We start from the raw sequence: 19,856 nt of genomic DNA, 5'->3' as shown, positions 1-19,856 counted from the left end.
AGAGATGGACGATGTAGAACACAGTGTTTTGAATGTTAATGAAACAGATGGCAGCATGGAACATGGAGTTACCGAGTTACAGTTATCATTTGAGAAATGTAAAATGTAATTTGTTCACTATAATGAGTAAACAGTGGTTTAAAAGCACCAACACCACGTCGTACACTCATCGGCACAAAAGCGCAGTCATTTCTTTTATCATTGTCCATCTATGATGTATGTGCTGCTGTTCTTATTCAGGCCTCCTTGGAAGATCAAATAATCCAGGCAAACCCAGCACTGGAAGCTTTTGGGAATGCAAAAACCATTCGAAATGACAACTCTTCCCGCTTTGTGAGTACAATATCAGGACTTTGTCAATATTTGTTTCCTCTCCAGCTGGAGCACATCCAACATTATATGACAGAGGTAATACGACTACAAAATCATTTCCGATCGGTGCTTCGCAGGTGGGGTGAGGCACCAAATGTTTCGTCCCTCGGATGGACGTTAAGCCGGGTGTCCTGCCGGGTGTAGGTTAAGCCGGGTATAGGTACCATGGTGTCTCTTCCAGTAGTAGGTCGCTGTGTGCCAGTACTCTGGCCATGTTTCAAATTCTTGCTTTGACTACCACTGTGAAAGGCAATGTCAAACCAGCTGGTGAATTATTATCTGTCTCGAGAGTGCTTCGGAAGCACCAACACTCTGGAAAGATGGAGTGTGTACATTGAAACCGATGAAAGCTTAACAGAAAATTGACTATTATCAATATTTGAAACTTTTATTCCTGTCATGACCATTAAAGTAATAAAAGATCTCTCCTGTTTTACCAGTTTCCACACGATGTATTTTTCAGGGAAAGTTTATTCGAATTCATTTTGGGACAACAGGAAAGCTTTCTTCAGCAGATATTGATATTTGTGAGTTGACATACTCAATCTACCATATTCGCATTAAGGCCATCTATTTATTATGTATGCAATTGTTAATCCTATATACACTGAACTGAAACACCTGTCCCCATCACATCCGCTGTGCATGCGTAATAAATAGATGGCCCTCTCTGGACTGTTGTCCCAACAACACAATGACACTTTATTGATTATCTGTTGACGTTGGTGATTGATAACAAAGCAACACCACCCATATGGTCTTGGTTGTGTTCCAGACTTGCTGGAGAAGTCCAGGGTGATCTTCCAGCAGCCATCAGAGCGGAGTTACCACATCTACTATCAAATCTGCTCTGGCAAGAAGCCAGAACTGCAAGGTGAGGACTCAGACAAGATACCTTGATGTACAGAAAAGTTATTCCCACTTGTTCATCGCATGAAAGAATGCTCAGAACGAGGTGTTGGGATAATATCACAATGGCCTTGAATAACCTGCAGACCACTGTACACTGACAACTGGAACATTGTATTCTTTTGTGATAGATATGCTCCTTGTGTCGACGAATCCATACGATTTCCACTTCTGCTCGCAAGGAGTCGTAACTGTTGACAACTTGGATGATGGTGAAGAGCTGCTCGCCTCCGACGTAAGCACTTGTTCAGGAAATAGCACCGCAGCGGAGGTTTGCAGTGTTTTTGCGTTGCCCCAATACATCCCGAAAATCTCCAAACCCAGGAAAGCTGGACTTGGCCCACGCATGTTACATGGTCGAGGCTCGTAGAAGAGCTATAGTAGAATGGAAGTGAGCGAAATGCAAAGGGGGAAACACCAACAGCAGAGTAGAAGTAAGAGACAGTGAGATCAAGGGGAGGGGGAGAAGGACACGTGGGGGTGAACAAGCTGCACACAAGCTGAATGAAACGCAGCAAGAAGACAAAGGGGAAAGTGGGGATGAAACAGAAAAGGAACAAAACAACTGACAAATGAAAAGAGGTCAGGGAGAGGGGTGGGGGGGAATTCCAATAACCTGGAAAAAGGGGAGTGCTTGAGAATGGGGTCATTTGGTTGTCATCTGTCATCGTGTAGGCTGTCAAAAGAGGGGAGTGTTTTCAGACTACGAGTAGCTCAAGCACCGAGCTGGTTATAGTAACACCACAGAACGAGTCCCATCATGACGGTTATCACACATTCTATCAGCAACAAGCATCGGCCGCTGTGTGAACGCATTGCCTTCCGCATGGTCAGAGCACATTCAGAGAGCTGCAGGAAATTGTCGATCAAAAAGTCCTTTCCAGTCTTTGAAAAGAGTGCATAGGTCATTGTGTGCCAGGACCGCCACCAAATTCCAGCCCTGGCTATCGATGGGAAAGAGCTGAAGCAAACTACCCAGCGTATCCTCGTGACTACTCTTCTACTGTAGTCCATCGAATGCACAGATCGATGATGTGTCCTGGTGCTTGTCCGAAATCCCAATGACTACCTGAACTGTTTTACCATAAAATGGATGTTTGATGTACTAGATTGAGAGTTGTGTGTCGATCAGACAATTCTCTTCCTTCCTTCGGTGACGTTTAATGGTCTGCCCAATTCATAGTAAGGTTGGTTGTTGTTGTTTTTTTGTCCTGTTGTCTTTCATTCCATAATGATGAACTGAGCCATTTAGAGCCTGTCCCATGACTCTGCATACTGTCTGTTGATGATATTCGTGGCTATGCAAATGAGACAAATATGTGGGAATTCTCACAATAAGGAAGGGGTATTCTCCGACTTTTGGTGCAACAGTGCACCTACAAGGGCAGAAAGTGGAATTTGAGAGTCCGCCATTTTGCAAACACAACAAGTGATGGCTCCCAGTGATAAGTCACACGAGTACCTAGCAATTGTCTTACTGTTCCACTCGATCAGTCCATCTTGCTCACCCGTGGCCTTATATCTCTGAACATTTACACGAGATCATGATTCCGACTCACAACACCAAAAGGCGATTCAAAAATCAGATTGATTAGAGGTGAGAGCAAGTCCAAACAATAGCAGACACAAATTTTTTTCTGATGTTTGAAACACGGTTATTTAAAGGAGTTTATCTTTAAAAAAATAAAATAAAAAAGTAGGTCCATGTCGGAACCGTGCAATGTCAGCATCGGTTCTGCTCTCAATTTAACTTTCTAAAATCACGACTATGGCATTAATGATGGGTACGTTAACCACTTTTTTATCCATGTGGTTGTGTACAGCAAGCCATGGATGTACTTGGGTTCTTACCGGAAGAGAAGTATGGAACATACAAACTCACCGGAGCCATCATGCACTTTGGAAACATGAAGTTCAAGCAGAAGCCCAGAGAGGAGCAAGCCGAGGCCGACGGCACGGAAAGTGAGTCAAACTGGCTGATCTCATCTATATTATACAGCAGGACTGTCTGCTTGTCTATCTGTCCATCCCCGAACTACAAGTTCAGCTTTGGGGCTAACCCCGCCAAACTTTTTGTGGGATCTTTTGGGGTCCCAGCGGGTGTCCTACGGTGGCTGGGAAGTTTTATAAATTTCTCAATAAAATTGTGATTTTTGAGTTTCCACCCGTACGAAGCTGCTCTCTCTCTCTCTCTCCACATGGAAACTCATTCATCTGTTCTCCCCTGGCTCAGTAAACCATCTTCATTGTTATCAGTTTCATCATCATCACCAAAGGTACATTGATTTTACACGACTACTCCTGCAGTTTTGGAGCGAGCCCCACCACATTTTCTGTGCCCTGTTGGGGTCCCTGCCCATCATGCCCAGATTAACAACGTGGTCTAAATGGTCAAGGGTCTAAGCTGTCTAATCTGTCTGAAGAGTGTAAGGGGTCGAAATGACGTTAAGGTCGAAGGGGTCTAAAGGGTCTTTTGGGGTCTTTTGAGACTTTTGGGTGTTTGGGATCTTTTGGGCCTTTTGGGTCTTCGGGGACTTTTGGGTCTTCAGGGTATTTTGAGTCTTTAGTGACTTTTGGGTCTTCACAGTCTTCAGGGTCCTCGAGGTCTTGGGTAATTAACGTTCAAACAGGACGTGATTAAAAGACAAATAGTCTTCACGGACTGACAGACAGCTTCACCGCCTCATGGACGGCTTCACCGCCTCACCGACCGTGCTTTTCGTTTTTTACCTCCACCACCGAAGGTGAAGGAGATTATGTTTTCACCCCCCTTTGTATGTTTGTCTGTCTGTCTGTCTGTTTTTGAGCAAGATATCTCAAAAAGTTGTGGACTGATCCGGATGAAATTTGGTGTGGGCAAGTTCGGTGTGTGACAAGGATGAACTGATTCGATTCTGGTGAAGATTCGAATCTGAAACCGGATGCGAGAATAATTGAATTTTTAAGTGATTCTTCACCATTGAGAGATCGGGCTGAAGATGTTATAGAGCTAGTGTTATTTATTCCCTTGTTGACTCAACGGTAGCAGAGCCAGGGAAGTGGTATATGAGGTCACATCTGATCTGGAAGGCTGGCAATTCGACTTTCCCCATCAAGTTTTTGATAAATCTCTGTTAACATTCCATCCAAATCACTTTATCAAGTCGATATCACTCTATGAAGCTCTTACTGATAATTTCATCCACCCAACGAAGATGGACGGAGGTTATGTTTTCACCCCCGTCTGTTTGTGAACAAAATATCCCAAAAAGTTGTGGACGAAATTCGGACAAAACTTGTGGGAAGGACGAATTGCTTCGATTCTGGTGAAGATCCGAATCCGGATCCGGATACAATAATTTTTTAATTTCTACAGCGATTCTTCATCATTGAGAGAGAGGGCCAAACACGATACATAGCATGATATTTCAAAAATGTATTGGGCCAGATATGTTCTTGTGGATCAGGTATTGCAGGGTGGAGGTATGTGCTCCACCGAGTGCCCTTCTAGTAAATATATAGATTGCAAACGTTGGCCCGACGTTGGCAAATAGATGTCGTTTTTACAACCAATTGCTTTTACTTTTACAACCGATTTTACGACCGCTTACATTCTCCAGCTGCAATGTAAATATTTTGTCGATAAACAAGGATTTATTCATTTTATTGTTTAGAACTTGATATTTCATTGTGGGATTATCATTGTTTTATTGTGTAATTGTTTGTCAATTTGCTGCCGTGAAATCCCAGAGAGAAATTTTTTCACTGTAATTGGATGAATGGCTCACAGAAGGCGACACACACCTTCGTTATCCGAAAATCAGAAGAAACCCAACTACCTCTCTAATGTCGTCCAAAAACATGTCTACCAACAACATACTGTATCAACTTATTACAGGATTTGTCACAGAAATGATCCACCACCACCTCATGTAATGGGTATTTCAATAAATTTGGCTTTTATTTGAAATTAGGAATTGTTTTGTCAATACAAGAGGGGAGGGAGGGCCTTAACAGATGCAGTGCCCAGGGCCTGAAGGTGTCTTGATCCAGCCCTGCTGCTTGCATCCTAAAGTGGGTGGGAGTTTTCATAAAATTTCTCAAAAGGTTTTTTTTGTTGTTGAGATTTTGGGCTGTTAGGATTAGGTAGGGTTAATGATGGTGGAAAAGATTGCAGATGGAGTGGAGGATGATGTGTGCACTGCCTGCTTGAAGCCTTTGAGGGAAGAGTGGGATTGAATACCCAAAGGAAGGTAATTCCACATACCAGGATGGGGGTGGAGGGGGTTAGGGGAAAAGGATCAAAAGTGTTGAAGCATGCATGCAATAGGCCTGGAATTTGGCCAATGACGAGGTGGGGATTACTGGAAGAAAACGTGCATCCTGTAATTGCTGGGGATTGCCAGAGCACCGAGAGAACAGAGAGCTCGACCTTCTGGACTATACACGGCGTGGCCAAAAGTATGTGCACACCTGCTCGTTCAACATCTCATTCCAAAGTTAAGGGCATTAATATGGAGTTGGTCCCCTCTTTGCTGCTATAACAGCCTCCACTCTCCTGGGAAGACTTTCCACTAGATGTTGGAACTTTGCTGCGGGGATTTGCTTCCATTCATCCACAAAAGCATCAGTGAGGTCAGGCACTGATGTTGGATGATTAGGTCTGGCTCACAGTCGGTGTTCCAATTCATCCCAAAGGTGTTCGATGGGGTTGAGGTGAGGACTCTATGCATGCTAGTCAGTCTTCCACACCGATCTCAACAAACTATTTCGATGTAAAGTTATATAAACTGCAGAGCTATTAGTTATATAAACTATTAGCAGCAAACGACCTCTTCTAATGGTGTGATCGGTTTTGCAGACACAGACAAGGTTGCCTACCTTATGGGCATCAGTTCTGCAGATCTCGTCAAAGGTATTCTGCATCCTCGGGTTAAGGTTGGCAATGAATACATCACCAAAGGTCAAACCGTGCAGCAGGTGAGCAATAAAAAAAACCATCGAGGAGGAAATGGAATGAACAAATTGGCAACAGTTCTTGGAATAATCAAAGTTCTTGGATAATGTAATCACCCGTTGTTGGTCTCCAGATATCTTGGAGGCTTGCAAGGCTCTTGAAAGATTTTTTTTTTTAATCAACCAAGGTCTTCTGATGAATGTCTCTGAAATGTAAATCTGTACTTGACTGCTGGGGTGAGGGCTGCTAAAATTAAGCCACTCACCCAAAATATGCTCCTAAACCGCTCTCATTCATTTTGCTTGGGCTTTGGCATTTATCATTACACAGGGGTGGTCCAAAGGTCTGTTTACTGAGATTACCGTGTTGCACTGTGTATGTTGCACATTCTGACTGGATCAAGTGTTGCACTTGTCGAATTATGACGTCATAATGAAGGCACTGATGATATCATCATTAAAATATCTTATCCCCCATGGGGAGTACTTGACAATGAGCCGTGTTTCATTTATTTTTTTTTCTACGGAGCGGTTTCGGAGATAGAGGTGCAAAGTCTTTCGGTTTTTTTCAAGATGGCACCTGTACCACGTGATCTATGATGTCATAATTATCATTATAAATTGCTACAGGAGGAGGTGCACCTTTGGTCAAAATTACATGTCAATTGGCCCAACAATTGGAGATAATTTTTTTTCCATACTGACCGAATCAAGCGTTGCACTTGTCGAATCATGATGTCATAAGGAAGACAGTGATGACATCATCAATAACATATCGTATTCCCCATGGAGAGTACATTACAATGAGCCATGTTTCAATTTTTGCCATGGAGTGATTTCAGAGATGTGGAGGGGAAAATCTTTTCGGTTTTTCCAAGATGGCGCCTGTACCACGTGACATATGACGTCATAGTTGTGACTAAAAAAAATTATATAGGAGGAGGAACACCTATCTGGAGAATTTCGTTCTTTCTCTCTTTTTTATTTTATCCAGGGGACTTAGTGGGTGAAGGCGGTTCTTTGGTGAGAAGCACACAAGATCAAGCACACACCACCTCTTGATGAGAACTTCACAGACAAAACTCTGCACAGATGCACACAGTCACCCACCAATGCTCAAACTACCTAAAAGTCCTGCCAACATCCCTATACCCCTCTATCTCCATAACTTCCAGGTACCGATCTAATTCTAATTTAAACTTATCAACTGTTTCTGCTGCCACTACCTTTCCAGGGAGGCCATTCCATGCATTAACTTCTCTCTGAGTAAAAGACCCCAACCTTACTGCCATCTTAACTCTCCTCTTCTTTACTCTCAGGTGATGACCTCTGGGGCTATCGCTGTCGACTCTGCTGAATAATTTTTCTGCACTTATTTTATCAATACCTTTCATTATCTTAAACATCTCTATCGTATCTCCTCGTAACCGCCTCCTTTCTAGTGGAGAAAGCCCTGTCTCCTTCAACCGCTCCTCATAGCTGAGTCGAGCTTGGCCCGGAATCAATCTAGCAGCCCTACGCTGAACCCTCTCTATGGCAGCTATGTCCTTCATGAGATGTGGTGACCAAAACTGCACACAATATTCTAGATGTGGCCTTCACTAAATTCCTGTATAATGTTAACACCACCTCTTTTGATTTATAATTGATCCCCCTCCAAATACAACCTAAAACCTTATTTGCTTTACCTATCGCTGCCTGGCACTGTGCTACCTGCTGACCTCCCGTATCTATCACCACCCCCAGATCCTTCTCCTGTGTGACACGCTCCAAAATTACCCCTTACATCCTGTAATCTCTATTTGTATTATTCTTTCCCATCCCCAACACCTTACACTTGCTCAGGTTAAATACCATCTGCCAATCTTTTGCCCAATCTATACAAGTATTAATACTTTCCTCAATCTGATCACCACCCCCCCCCCCCTCCTCTGCTATCCACCTCACCTCCAAGCTTTGTATCATCTGCAAATTTGGAAAGCCTACTCTTCACCCCACTATCCAAATCATTGATGTAAATAATGAATAGTGATGGTCCGAGTACCCTGAGATACCCCACTACTTACATCCTCCCAGCAAAACATCCTCCCACTTACAGCCACTCTTTGCTTCCTATTACTAAACCAGTTTGCAATCCAATTAGCTACCTGACCAGCCACTCCACAAGCCCCCACTTTGGCTAACAACCTCCGTTGTGGTACCTTATGAAATGCCTTCTTCAAGTCGAGATATACCGTGTCCACTGCCTTTCTCTCATCCACCCAATCAGACACTACTTCATAGAACTCTAAAAGATTTGTTAAACAGGAACTACCTTTCATTAGTTTCTAGTTATGTAAATGGTTCCTCATCTGGTCCTTAATTAATGTCTCCAACACTTTCCCCACAACTGAAGTCAAACTAGCAGGTCTATAGTTTCCCAATTCTTCGCTGGATCCTTTGTTAAATAATGGTGTTACATTCTTCTGAAATAATGGTCTTAAATAATGGTCAAATACCAAAAAATTCAATTACAGGCACATTTCAAAACATTTCAAAATCAAACTTTGTACATGCAATCGACATTGGGTTATGCGTGAAACAGGTTACTTTTTGGGGGGATTTGATCCCTGCTTCATGCCCCTGGGGGTGAGGACTTGGGGTCGCAGGGGTCAAAATGAGAAAAAAAATTTTACTCCATATTTGATATTGGTAATTCCTGATGGAACCTTTTGCCATCTTTCAACTTTGCTTTAGGTGGGAAGCTTGGGGATTTGTGATGGTGCGCCATCAACTTCACTCGAGTTCATTCTATCCCACAGGTCACATATTCCGTGGGTGCTTTGGCAAAGGCTGTGTACGATCGTATGTTCAAGTGGCTCGTCGTTCGCATCAACAAGACGTTGGACACCAAACTGCCCAGGCAGTTCTTCATCGGTGTCTTGGACATCGCTGGGTTTGAGATTTTCGATGTGAGTGCGTTTGCAGTTCAACATCCCTTATTTGGTTTGTGTTTTTCCATTTGGGGGAAATATCCTGAAATTCTCGTCCTCAGTTCAACAGCTTTGAACAGCTCTGCATAAACTTCACCAACGAGAAACTGCAACAGTTTTTCAACCATCACATGTTTGTGCTGGAACAAGAAGAGTACAAGAAGGAAGGAATCGACTGGGTGTTCATTGACTTTGGCCTGGACCTGCAGGCCTGCATCGACCTCATTGAGAAGGTGAGCAATTTGTTTTCATGATGGTGAATACAGTGCTGTGTCATTTTAGGTGCTAGTTATCCTGCGCGTGTGAATAGAAAAGCGCGGTTCAGCAATGGCTTCCACTCTATCTGTCCGTCTGTCCACAAACGTCAGTTTATGATCGAGGAACAACTTAATTTGTTGTGTTGTATATAAATCGAAGGTTGTATATTTTGAACACGCATCGAAACATGAATCGGTAAACGACTCTGTAGTTTAACAGGACTTTGGTTCTGAATTCGTCCCGATCACACATGCACAGAGAGAATTAATATAAGATAATATTTTTTACTCTGCGTACCTGTCTGGCAGTCAAATATGATTGAAAATTATTCCAAGCAGGAGACTGACTGTTTTTAAGGACGTCATATCGACCGATTATATTCGCACTCAGCACAAAGACAACACATGATGGTACTTATACTTATAGTACAGCGGATAAGCTCTCATATTTTAACAAATTGTGCATTCTATGAGAAAAGCCTGAAATTTCTAGCATAGTTCGGTCATACCATAATGTTTATTTTCGGATGTGGAGGGAAGTCAGATTTGACCTCTGAGGGGACAGTGAGAGGTCAAATCCAAGATGGCCGCGAGTCATCCGGGTTTAATGTTCAAACGTCCTTAATTTTGGAACCAGACTGCGCAGAAAAACATTTACGGTGTCATTTTCAACTAAATTGGGGATCCCATCCATTTGGTGATACCTTTGAGTATGTCAAAATTCAAGGAAATGAATTTAGGTCAAGGTCAAGGTCAAAATTTATTAAAAAAAAATAAGCAATCAGTTGATATTTGCAAATGAATACCGAGTGGTGTCATTGTGGCGAATTTAGTTATTTAGCCCCTCAGAGGGTGTGTTTGAGGCGGATGTGGCGCAGTTATGTGGGCAGCAGCCCCGCCAGGCAGTCCCGCCAGCTCTGTCAACTGGAGGGAAAATTCGGATTGGGGTTAAATCAGATCTACTTCGCTGCCTGGAATCAGATCTGCTCGAAAAGAATAGTGTGCCTATGGCTGATGCAACAATTCTTGATGGTGCAGCTGTGGTTCAAATGCTAAATCCGGGAACATCAAGAACATTTCAAGAGTATGGAGAAAGAGTGTTTGCACCATACATCTCTGCTCAACTTGAGAAAAGCAGCCGCATCGACCTTGTCTGGGATGTATACCTACCCGCCAGCCTCAAAGCCTCAACAAGACAGAAGAGGGGAAAGGGCACCAGGAAAAGAATGGCTCCTTCTACTGTGATGCCAAATAACTGGAAGGACTTCCTTCGATGCGATGATAACAAAACCGAATTGTTTGCTTTCCTGTCACGCGTAGTTGTTCATCTTCCTCTAGCAGAGGGCAAGGAACTGTATGCAACGGATGGGAGGAGTCCTTTGCTCTCCGGCTGAGTCATACTTGGCCTGCCGTGCCCCATGTTCACAGGAGGAGGCCGACACTCATCTACTTCTGCATGTGGCAGATGCTGTGCAAAAGGGGTGTAAGAAGGTGACCATATGTACCGTTGATACTGATGTGGTAGTACTGGCTGTAGCTTCATTCAGCAAGACAGCTCCTAATGAGCTGTGGGTTGCCTTTGGTGTCGGGTCAAGCTTTCGTTACATAGCTGTTCACGAAATGGTTGCTACAATGAATCCAACAGTGTCTGACTCTCCCAGTCCTTCACGCTTTCACCGGGTGTGACACTGTATCTGCATTCGCTGGCAGAGGAAAGAAGACTGCCTGGGAAACTTGGAAGTCTTTCCCAGAGGTGAATGATGCTTTCAATGAACTCATATGCATGCCAAGTGAGGTCAGTGAAGGATCAATGTTACTGCTAGAGCGATTTGTGGTGCTAATGTATGACTGAACCAGTGAGAGCACGGAAGTGAATCATGCCAGGAAACGGCTCTTCACACAGAAGTCTAGAACTCTAGAGAACATTCCTCCAACCCAGGCGGCACTCAAACAGCACATCAAGCGCACTTGCTACCAGGCCAACTGTTGGAACCAGGCATTGGTCCTGGATCCAGAGATGCCAGAGCCATCTGACTGGGGCTGGACAAAGGAAACAACTGGGTGGCAGCCGCTTTGGACCACTCTCCCAGAAGCATCAAAATCGTGCCATGAATTGATCCGCTGTCGCTGTGAGAAAGGATGCACTGGACGGTGCAAGTGTGCCAAAGCTGCGCTCAAGTGCACTGCACTGCGCTTCTGTTCTGGAGGCTGTTAGATTTTGATCACTGCCATTACCATCATCATCATTGCTATTAATAAAGTATTAAATAGACGAGCAGCAAGGGACTATTCTGTTAAGTTTTTTGTATTACTATCCCTATAGTATTAAAATGGAAGCGAAGTTTCGCTATATTGCATAGGTCCAATCCATTGTCTTTACCAAAAGAATGTCCAAAGTTTTTAACGTAATTTGACCTTGACCTTGATCGAAATGCATTTCCTTGACTCCTGGAGATCTCAAAAGTATCACCAAACGAATGGCCATTCCAAACTTAGTTGGAAATGACACCTTAAATGTTTTTTTACACCGTTTAGTTCCAAAATTAAACGCGTTTGAACATTAGACCCGGTGGACTGGCGGTCATCTTGCATTTGACCTCTCACGGTCCTCAGAGGTCAAATCTGACTTCCCTCCACATCTGAAAATAAACCTTATAGTATTCACCAACTATGTCAGAAAATTCATGCTTTTCTCATAAAACGCACAATTATTGTGCTTATCCGCTGTACAATAATGTACATCATGTTTTTTTTTCGACATCAGATCCAAGATAGTCCACTGGCGGCCATTTTAGTTGAAAAAAAAAGCCCCAGTGTCAAACACATCCTCAACCATTTCTTGGACAAGCATTTACCAATTTTATTCGTACTTGGCAGAGAGACAAGGAATGACAGCTTACATATGCATGTCATCCCCCCCCCCCGCCCCCCGAGATCATATTCAAGATGGCCAACTGGTGGCCATTTTAGCAGAAAAAAAAACCCAATGCTGAATTTTTCCTCAACCATTTTGCAGTCATGCATTTACAGGTGTTGTTCAAACTTGGCACACAGATAAGGAATGATAGCTTACATATGTATATCATTTTTTTTTTTTCGAGATCTGATCTAAGATGGCCGACTGGCTGCCATTTTAGTTGTAAAAAAAACTGATGTTGAACACAAACTCAGCAATTTATTGGACAAGCATTTTCCGATGTTGTTCAAACTTGGCACACGGATAACGAATGATGGCTTACATACGCGCGTCATTGTGTTTCGAGATCAGATTCAAGATGGCTGACTGGTGACCATTTTGTTTCTGAAATGTGTCCCCAACCATTTCTTAGACATGCAGCGTCCGATTTTGCTCAAACTTGGCACAAGCACAGTACATGATGGCATGCACGTGCCGCTCACTTTATTTTGTGATCTGATCAAAGATGCCCGACTGGTAGACTGGCGGCCATTTTAGTTGTACATAAATATGGGCTTGCTCTTTAACTCCATACAGCAAAATTACTGAAACAACGAGACTCTGACATTTTATGTCTTTTTTATATGTTTTATTTAATTTAAATGATATACCTGAACACTGTGTGGGGAAAGGTGTTCTCTGAACTCTTTGACTTCAAAATGCCTTTGGAGGTTATATGTTTTATTTAAATGATCCAAGTCATCTTTGTCTTGTCTTTCAGCCAATGGGCATAATGTCCATCCTGGAGGAGGAATGTATGTTTCCAAAGGCCTCAGACATGAGCTTCAAAGCCAAACTGTACGATAACCACCTTGGGAAGTCTCAAAATTTCCAGAAACCAAGGATAGACAAGAAGAGGAAATATGAGGCACACTTCGAGCTCATGCACTACGCAGGAGTCGTAAGCTATTCCTTCCAATGTATTTATTATCACTTTGTTCTAAGCATTAAAGAGGCACCATTGGTATGTTTTTGCAGCGGATTGGCTCGTTGCACAAATTGCCACCATGATGAAAAACATGCAAAACAGGGTGTACAAAGCCATAACTCTCCTCCATGTTCAACATAACTCTCAGTTTTTACAACTGCTGACGTCAACGAACACGAATGATCTTTGGATGGGTTTCATATTCTCAATAAGGGATCAGATTTATCTCAAATGAATTTGGAACTATTTTACTGCCAGGAAAGTAGTTGATGAAATCGCTTCAAATCAACACGTGAGGACAGTGTTGGGGTGGGGGTGAGGGGTTAAAACACTCAATGCATGGGTAAATTTGGCAAACCGGATGACTGGTCAGTCAGTGAAGCGAAGGGTGGGCTCTGCTTGTGTATGATAGAAATGAAAGATAATTTTGTGGTTGGCTTGTTTGGTGTTCCCATCTGAACACATACATCATGATGCTCAGTTAAAAATTTATATGTCCATTATTTACTAATATCTTTCCGATTCATGTAAAAAAAATCTTTATTTCTCTGAATGTCCTTCTCCTACATTTGATATACAGTATTTAGAAGTTCCATAATGAATGCAGTTTATTAAAAAAATTAACAAACTTGCAATGGTAATCATATTCTTCAGCTTAGATTTTGCGGCCAACTGTCTCGATCACAAAACAAACTTTTGGGCACACAAGCAACATGTGAACCACATTTTTCAACATTAGAGAAGACAATTACTACTTCAATTAATACTACTACCACTACTACTACTACTACTACTGCTCCTACGACTACTAGTACTACTAGTACTACTACTACTACTAATACAGCACTCCCAATTATTCACATGTCGTTAATGACAAGGGAAGATCATTCTTTTCCCCAAGTCAGTTACCAACCAGCTGGCCAGGCCTGACGTTCAACTAAAGGTGATTTTTGTCAGAATTAGCAATTTGTTCCTGCTTGCTGATAATACCTCACCTACTCTCCGGAAAGCACACCACAGGATATTCAATGTCCACCAATGACCGGTCCTGACAAACGGTTCCTCCGGGTGAACCAACATCCGAGGGTCGGCACACATATTGATGCATCACCCTGTCTGTGAAACACCAGGATGAGAGTTTATAGCTGGGTCAGGATTCAAACCCAGGCTAGACAGCTCAGAGAGGAGTGTGCATACTGATCAGATATCCTGCCAGCCATGGTTTCATTGAACCAATACTGATTTGAATTAAAAATCAAACAAACCGACATTTGTACGCACGTTGGGTTTTCTGAACAAACTTGTTTAATTATTCGACTTGGTGTAATTCAATTCACAGTTCACAACCTGTATTGGTAATTTATTGGTGAATTAAATAATAGATGAAATCAGCTTTTCAAACGATTCAGTAATTATTTAAAAAAAATAATTTAATATCTCTTCACCCCCCCCCCCTCCACCACACACACACACACACACACACCCCACCCTCCCTTCATTTCCTCAAACCCTTCCCATTCAGGTGCCATACAACATCATAGGCTGGCTCATTAAGAATAAGGATCCTTTGAATGAAACCGTTGTGGGTTTGTTCCAAAAGTCCTCGATGAAACTTCTTGCAACATTATTTGGAAACTACGTGAGTGCAGATTCCGGTACGTCTCTGTCTCATTCGCCATCTCACTGCCTTGGTCATTTTATTTCATATTGGTTTTTCATTTCATATTTCATAAGGATGGAAGGTGGTAGGATGACAAACCAAACTGGAAGGGCACTCAGTAGAGCGCATACCTCTGTCACGCAATACCTGATCCACGAGAACATATCGGGCCCATTACATTTTTGAGATATCGTGCTATATATCGTTTTTGGCCCGATCTCTCAATGGTGAAGAATCACTTAAAAAATTCTCGTAGCCAGATCCGGATTCGGATCTTCACCAAAATATAATCAGTTCATCCTTGTCACACACCCAACATGTCCACAAAATTTCGTCTGAATCAATCTACAACTTTTTGAGATATCCTGTACACAAACAGACAAACAAACAAACAAACAGACAGAAAGGAATGAAAACATAACCTACTTCACCTTCAGTGGCAGAGGGAATAAGGGAGGGGAACAGGTGGACAAGGGATAGACACACACATACAACACAGGATAACGAGTATATACAGCCCTCAGTAGAGTGGGCTACACTACACAGTATAACCTTTGATAAAGAGGGATCCAAAACTCAGGTTCACATTTATAATCCCATATTCAACTCTCATTCAACAAATATCAGGATCAGATTGAAAAAGAACTTCCATGTCAACATTAAGGGTGGACTTACCTTGAAAGATTGCTATGCTCCACTTGATTCAATTTGTCCTCAGTTATGGGAGAGCCCAGGTGACTTCTCAATAGATGAGCTGCAGGTTGACAAAAGGGACAGTGTTAGCAATGCATATATATATATATATATATATATATATATATATATATATATATATATATATATATATATATATATATATATATATATATGTATGTATGTAGATGAAAACATGTGGAGTGTGACAAGCACTCCCCCAATCTCCATTGGACATAGTCCTGCACCAAAGCATCACCTCCAATCCGGAGGCCTCAGCCCGGCGACTGTCAAACAAAGACTACATGGTCAACATTAGTTGACCATCAAACGGAGCCGCCTATCCAGACTTCGGGCTTGTTTGCCCACATACCGATAAATATCTAACCAATGATGACCACATTCGTCATTCATACATCAGAGGCACCTCCTGGTCAATGAATGTGATCATCATTGGTTAGATATTTATCGGTACGCTGTCCTGATGAGGGCAAATAAGCCCGAAATCCAGATAGGCAGCTCCATTTGATGATTAACTAATGTTGACCATGTAATATTTGTCTGTTTGACAGAGTCGCCAAGTTGAAGCCTCCGGATTGGAGGTTATGCTTTGGTGTCGGACTTTTTGTCCATTGGAGATTGGGGAGTGCTCGTCACACTCCATATATTTCAATTTACCCACCGACCACATCATGTGCCTTCTGGTTGAATGGTTTGCATTAGTGGGAACAATCGTCTGGGTGGCAGACGGACAGTTGTTCTTTTCAGATTATGCGGTTCTACCATGTGAGACATATTCGGCGGCAATGCTCACCACAACAGCCAGGAGGTGCCATATATATTCATATTCATATTCATATGTGGATTTGGAAATAAAATGAGGAGGCGATGGACTATCATCTTTCGGACTGAAGGGAAGGGAAGAGAAGGAAAGGTTAGACGAAACGAAAGCATCGGCTGCATTGTCTGTTTATATTACATACACAACAGCATAAACCACACACCTTCATGTGTATGCATAATATCTAGATACTGTCCTTTAGGAGTCATCCATCTATTATTTACACATGGAGGGAGTGAGTTATATGCGAGAATACAAACTGAGTAAAGAAAAGGAATGTGGTGGATGGGAGAGAAAAGAGTGGATAAGGAATGGGGACAGAAGAGAAATGAGGTGAGGGTGAAATAGGAATTGGAAGTTTGGAGGGAAATATAAGCAGTGGGTGGATCGAGACGTTGTAGAAAGGGAGGGGTGTGTGCGTGGTGGGTTCGGGGGTTTGTACAGGTGTACCTTATATTTTTACCTCCACCACCGAAGGTGGACAGAGATTTTTTTTCCACTCCTGTCTGCTTGTCAGTGAATAGAATATTGCAAAAGGTTTTGGATGGATTTGGAAGAAATTTTATGGACGGGTTGAGTGTGTGACAAGGTCAAAATGATTCGATTTTGGTGAAGATCCAGATCCGGATCCGGATACTAGAAAAAGATTTTTCAGTGATTTTTTTACCATCGAGAGAAATGGCCAAAAATGATATATAGCATGATACCTCAAAAAGTTGCAGATGGATTTGAACGACATTTGTTGAACAGATTGGGTGTGTGACAAGGACAAATTGATTAGATTTTGGTGAAGGTCCGGATACGAGAATTTTTTCAGTGATTCTTCATCACTGAGAGATGTGGTCAAAAACGATATATAGTCTGACATCTCAAAAAGTTGTGGACGAGTTATGAGAAAACTTTGTGGATGAATTGGTTAGGTGACAATTACAAACCGATTCGAGTTGGCCCATCAGTGGGATACAAAATGTAAACAGTTCAGCCTGGCAGAGGTGCGTGCTCCACCAAGTGCCATTCTAGTTAATAATGGATTTGTTCCACTTTTTGACAAGTGATCACATAATTTAATGGTCAGTCTGTTCATCTGCAAATTCCTTCTCATATTGTTGTCCTATATTTTGGGATTTTTTAACGAGATAGATTGAGAGATAAAGATAGAGATAGATATAGGGCAAGCGGTGGAGATGATAGAGGTGGAGGTAATTGAGATGATGGAGAGATGGAGATGATCAATGGAGAGATCGAACCTGAGCATGTACCGCAGTATGTCAATTGCAAAGATATACAAACAAAATACGAAGCACAATGGCAGCACTAAATGTCTGGTTGTACTGTTGCTGATACAAATTTAAGCATGACCACAGTGGAGCTCATAGTATAGTCAGCATAATCTACTTTGCCACAAAGTATTGTGGATGCATCGTTTCAGGAAATCTAGCAAAATGTCCTTCTGCACTCTCATAATAAATGCAACAGCTAAACATTATCTGATTAACTTCTGCTATGTACATAGAATTATTACACGTCAGTATGTAGACAGTATTTTGTGTTTGTCTTTAGATAATCCTCAAAGTGGTGGAGAGAAGAAACGAAAGAAGGGAGCCTCCTTTCAAACTGTTTCATCCATGCATCGGGTGAGAACGAAATACACCACAGCAGGGATTCACAGGCAGGGATCACCAAATTGAGGAATCTAAAAATTAATATTATATCATGTCTGTTCTAGGAAAACCTGAACAAGTTGATGGCTAACCTCAGGTCCACAGCACCACACTTTGTGAGGTGTATCATTCCCAACGAAACCAAAACTCCAGGTACAATGGATCAGAGAAATGAATTAATTTGTGCTTCAAATTCATTTTGTATATTAATAACATAATTTTACACATTATTTGCATTTCCTTATTACCATAATTACACGTACGTATTGCAAAGTGAAGATACATTTGCATTTCTTGGACCATTGTGAGTACCTCATTCAGAGAATGTTTTGAATACTCCTCATGTTTTTGGAAAAGTTTCTCCTCAAATGTTGAACCTTTGGGATTTGTTTTTTTTTAAAGGAAAAAAAGGCACATCCCACCAAAGAGCAACTATATCTACTCTGCTAATCTAGTAATAAATAGGTGACATTTCATCATCTTCCCAGCAAGCTTCCTCAGGCCAACAGACCCGAAGCCTCGGCACGTGTTGGCTTTTATTCCCGAGACAACAATTCATTTATGGTCACGTGGTGGTGTGCAAGGTCGATTGAACAGCGTTTCCATTTTGCTAATCCTTAAGCGACAAACGCCAATACGCATAGGAGTGAGTGTGCACGTGTGTGCTCTTTCTTGTTTTTGTGTTTACGGGACACGAACAAGGCTGGCTTTGTGTCCTTGTTGGACATGGTGACATGTCGGTTGCGTGATTGGTGGAGTTTTCTTTGGGTGTTGTATATGTATGGGAGTGGTGTTGGAGATCAAGCGCTGGAGGAACTTGAGCAAAATATATTGGAGTCTCACGAGAGAGCAGCCAGGAACAATTTGAATTTTAAAAAGGCTCTTCTGGCTCCCAGAACTGTTTTGTGTACCACTGACAGGTTAATGTGTGGCAGCCAACTCGACTTCAGGTCATCATTTAATAAATCATTTTCTCAAGCACACAATCCAGCAGGTAGCATCAGCCTCACCCAAAGGCATATGCTCGTAAAATTCTTCAAAAAGATAATTCCAGCTTATAATTCTCATAAACTATAGTGCCTTGTGAAAATACTCATCATCAGTACAATTGATGGCTATAACTACTGTTAGTTGTGTTCACATCTGGCTACAACAAACGAGGAGCATGAAACAGAAAGGTAAAACAAAGAATTACAGAATACAGGATTGTTTTTAATCACGTTGAACTGCATATTATACCAGAAAGGTCATGAAACACAATTTCTAATTGAGAAAATTGTCTACACATTATTTAATTTGTATAATCGTGAATATTTTCAATAAACACAACACAAAGTCAGGGAAGAGTCGCATTTGTCAGTTTTAGGGCATCATGTCCCACAAGAAAGAATTAAGGAATTCTCAGTGATGGAAAATACAAATAAAAGGAACTTGGATGATGCAGGAGAATTTGGCTCATCATATAACCTCTGCTTTATCCACATCTCATGAAATTAATCAATCAGTATGTTTACTTAATTTCACTGGAGGAGGAAGGGGTATGGGTCGGAGTACAGTGGGGTAGGTACAGAGAGATCACTGGAGTGTTTTTTTTTATTATTGTTGGGGATGCAGACTGTTGTTAGGTGAGGAATGAATAAACACAGATAGCACTTTCACTTATTCATGACAC

The 19,856-nt window shown here is 42.0% G+C and overlaps 1 protein-coding gene across 1 annotated transcript in view; it reads left to right on the top strand.

Annotated features, from left to right (window-relative positions):
* The window catches only part of LOC147022442 (myosin-7-like), a 109,617-nt gene that overhangs the window by 22,398 nt on the left and 67,363 nt on the right, over nucleotides 1-19,856 (top strand). Inside the window, exons 8-19 of the mRNA XM_085893330.1 lie at nucleotides 241-333; nucleotides 836-899; nucleotides 1,148-1,246; nucleotides 1,413-1,516; nucleotides 3,105-3,243; nucleotides 6,122-6,240; nucleotides 9,018-9,167; nucleotides 9,251-9,421; nucleotides 13,123-13,302; nucleotides 14,852-14,984; nucleotides 18,084-18,157; nucleotides 18,250-18,337. Coding sequence (XP_085749456.1) covers nucleotides 241-333; nucleotides 836-899; nucleotides 1,148-1,246; nucleotides 1,413-1,516; nucleotides 3,105-3,243; nucleotides 6,122-6,240; nucleotides 9,018-9,167; nucleotides 9,251-9,421; nucleotides 13,123-13,302; nucleotides 14,852-14,984; nucleotides 18,084-18,157; nucleotides 18,250-18,337 — 1,414 coding nt within the window. The remainder of the gene's footprint in view (nucleotides 1-240; nucleotides 334-835; nucleotides 900-1,147; nucleotides 1,247-1,412; nucleotides 1,517-3,104; nucleotides 3,244-6,121; nucleotides 6,241-9,017; nucleotides 9,168-9,250; nucleotides 9,422-13,122; nucleotides 13,303-14,851; nucleotides 14,985-18,083; nucleotides 18,158-18,249; nucleotides 18,338-19,856) is intronic.

This window comes from Eptatretus burgeri, chromosome 8, assembly GCF_056783735.1.
Source record: "Eptatretus burgeri isolate ZD-2024b chromosome 8, Ebu_testis_v1, whole genome shotgun sequence".
Classification (NCBI taxonomy): Eukaryota; Metazoa; Chordata; class Myxini; order Myxiniformes; family Myxinidae; genus Eptatretus; species Eptatretus burgeri.
Note: the sequence above shows the minus strand (reverse complement) of the source record. Positions and strands in the feature narration are given on the sequence as shown.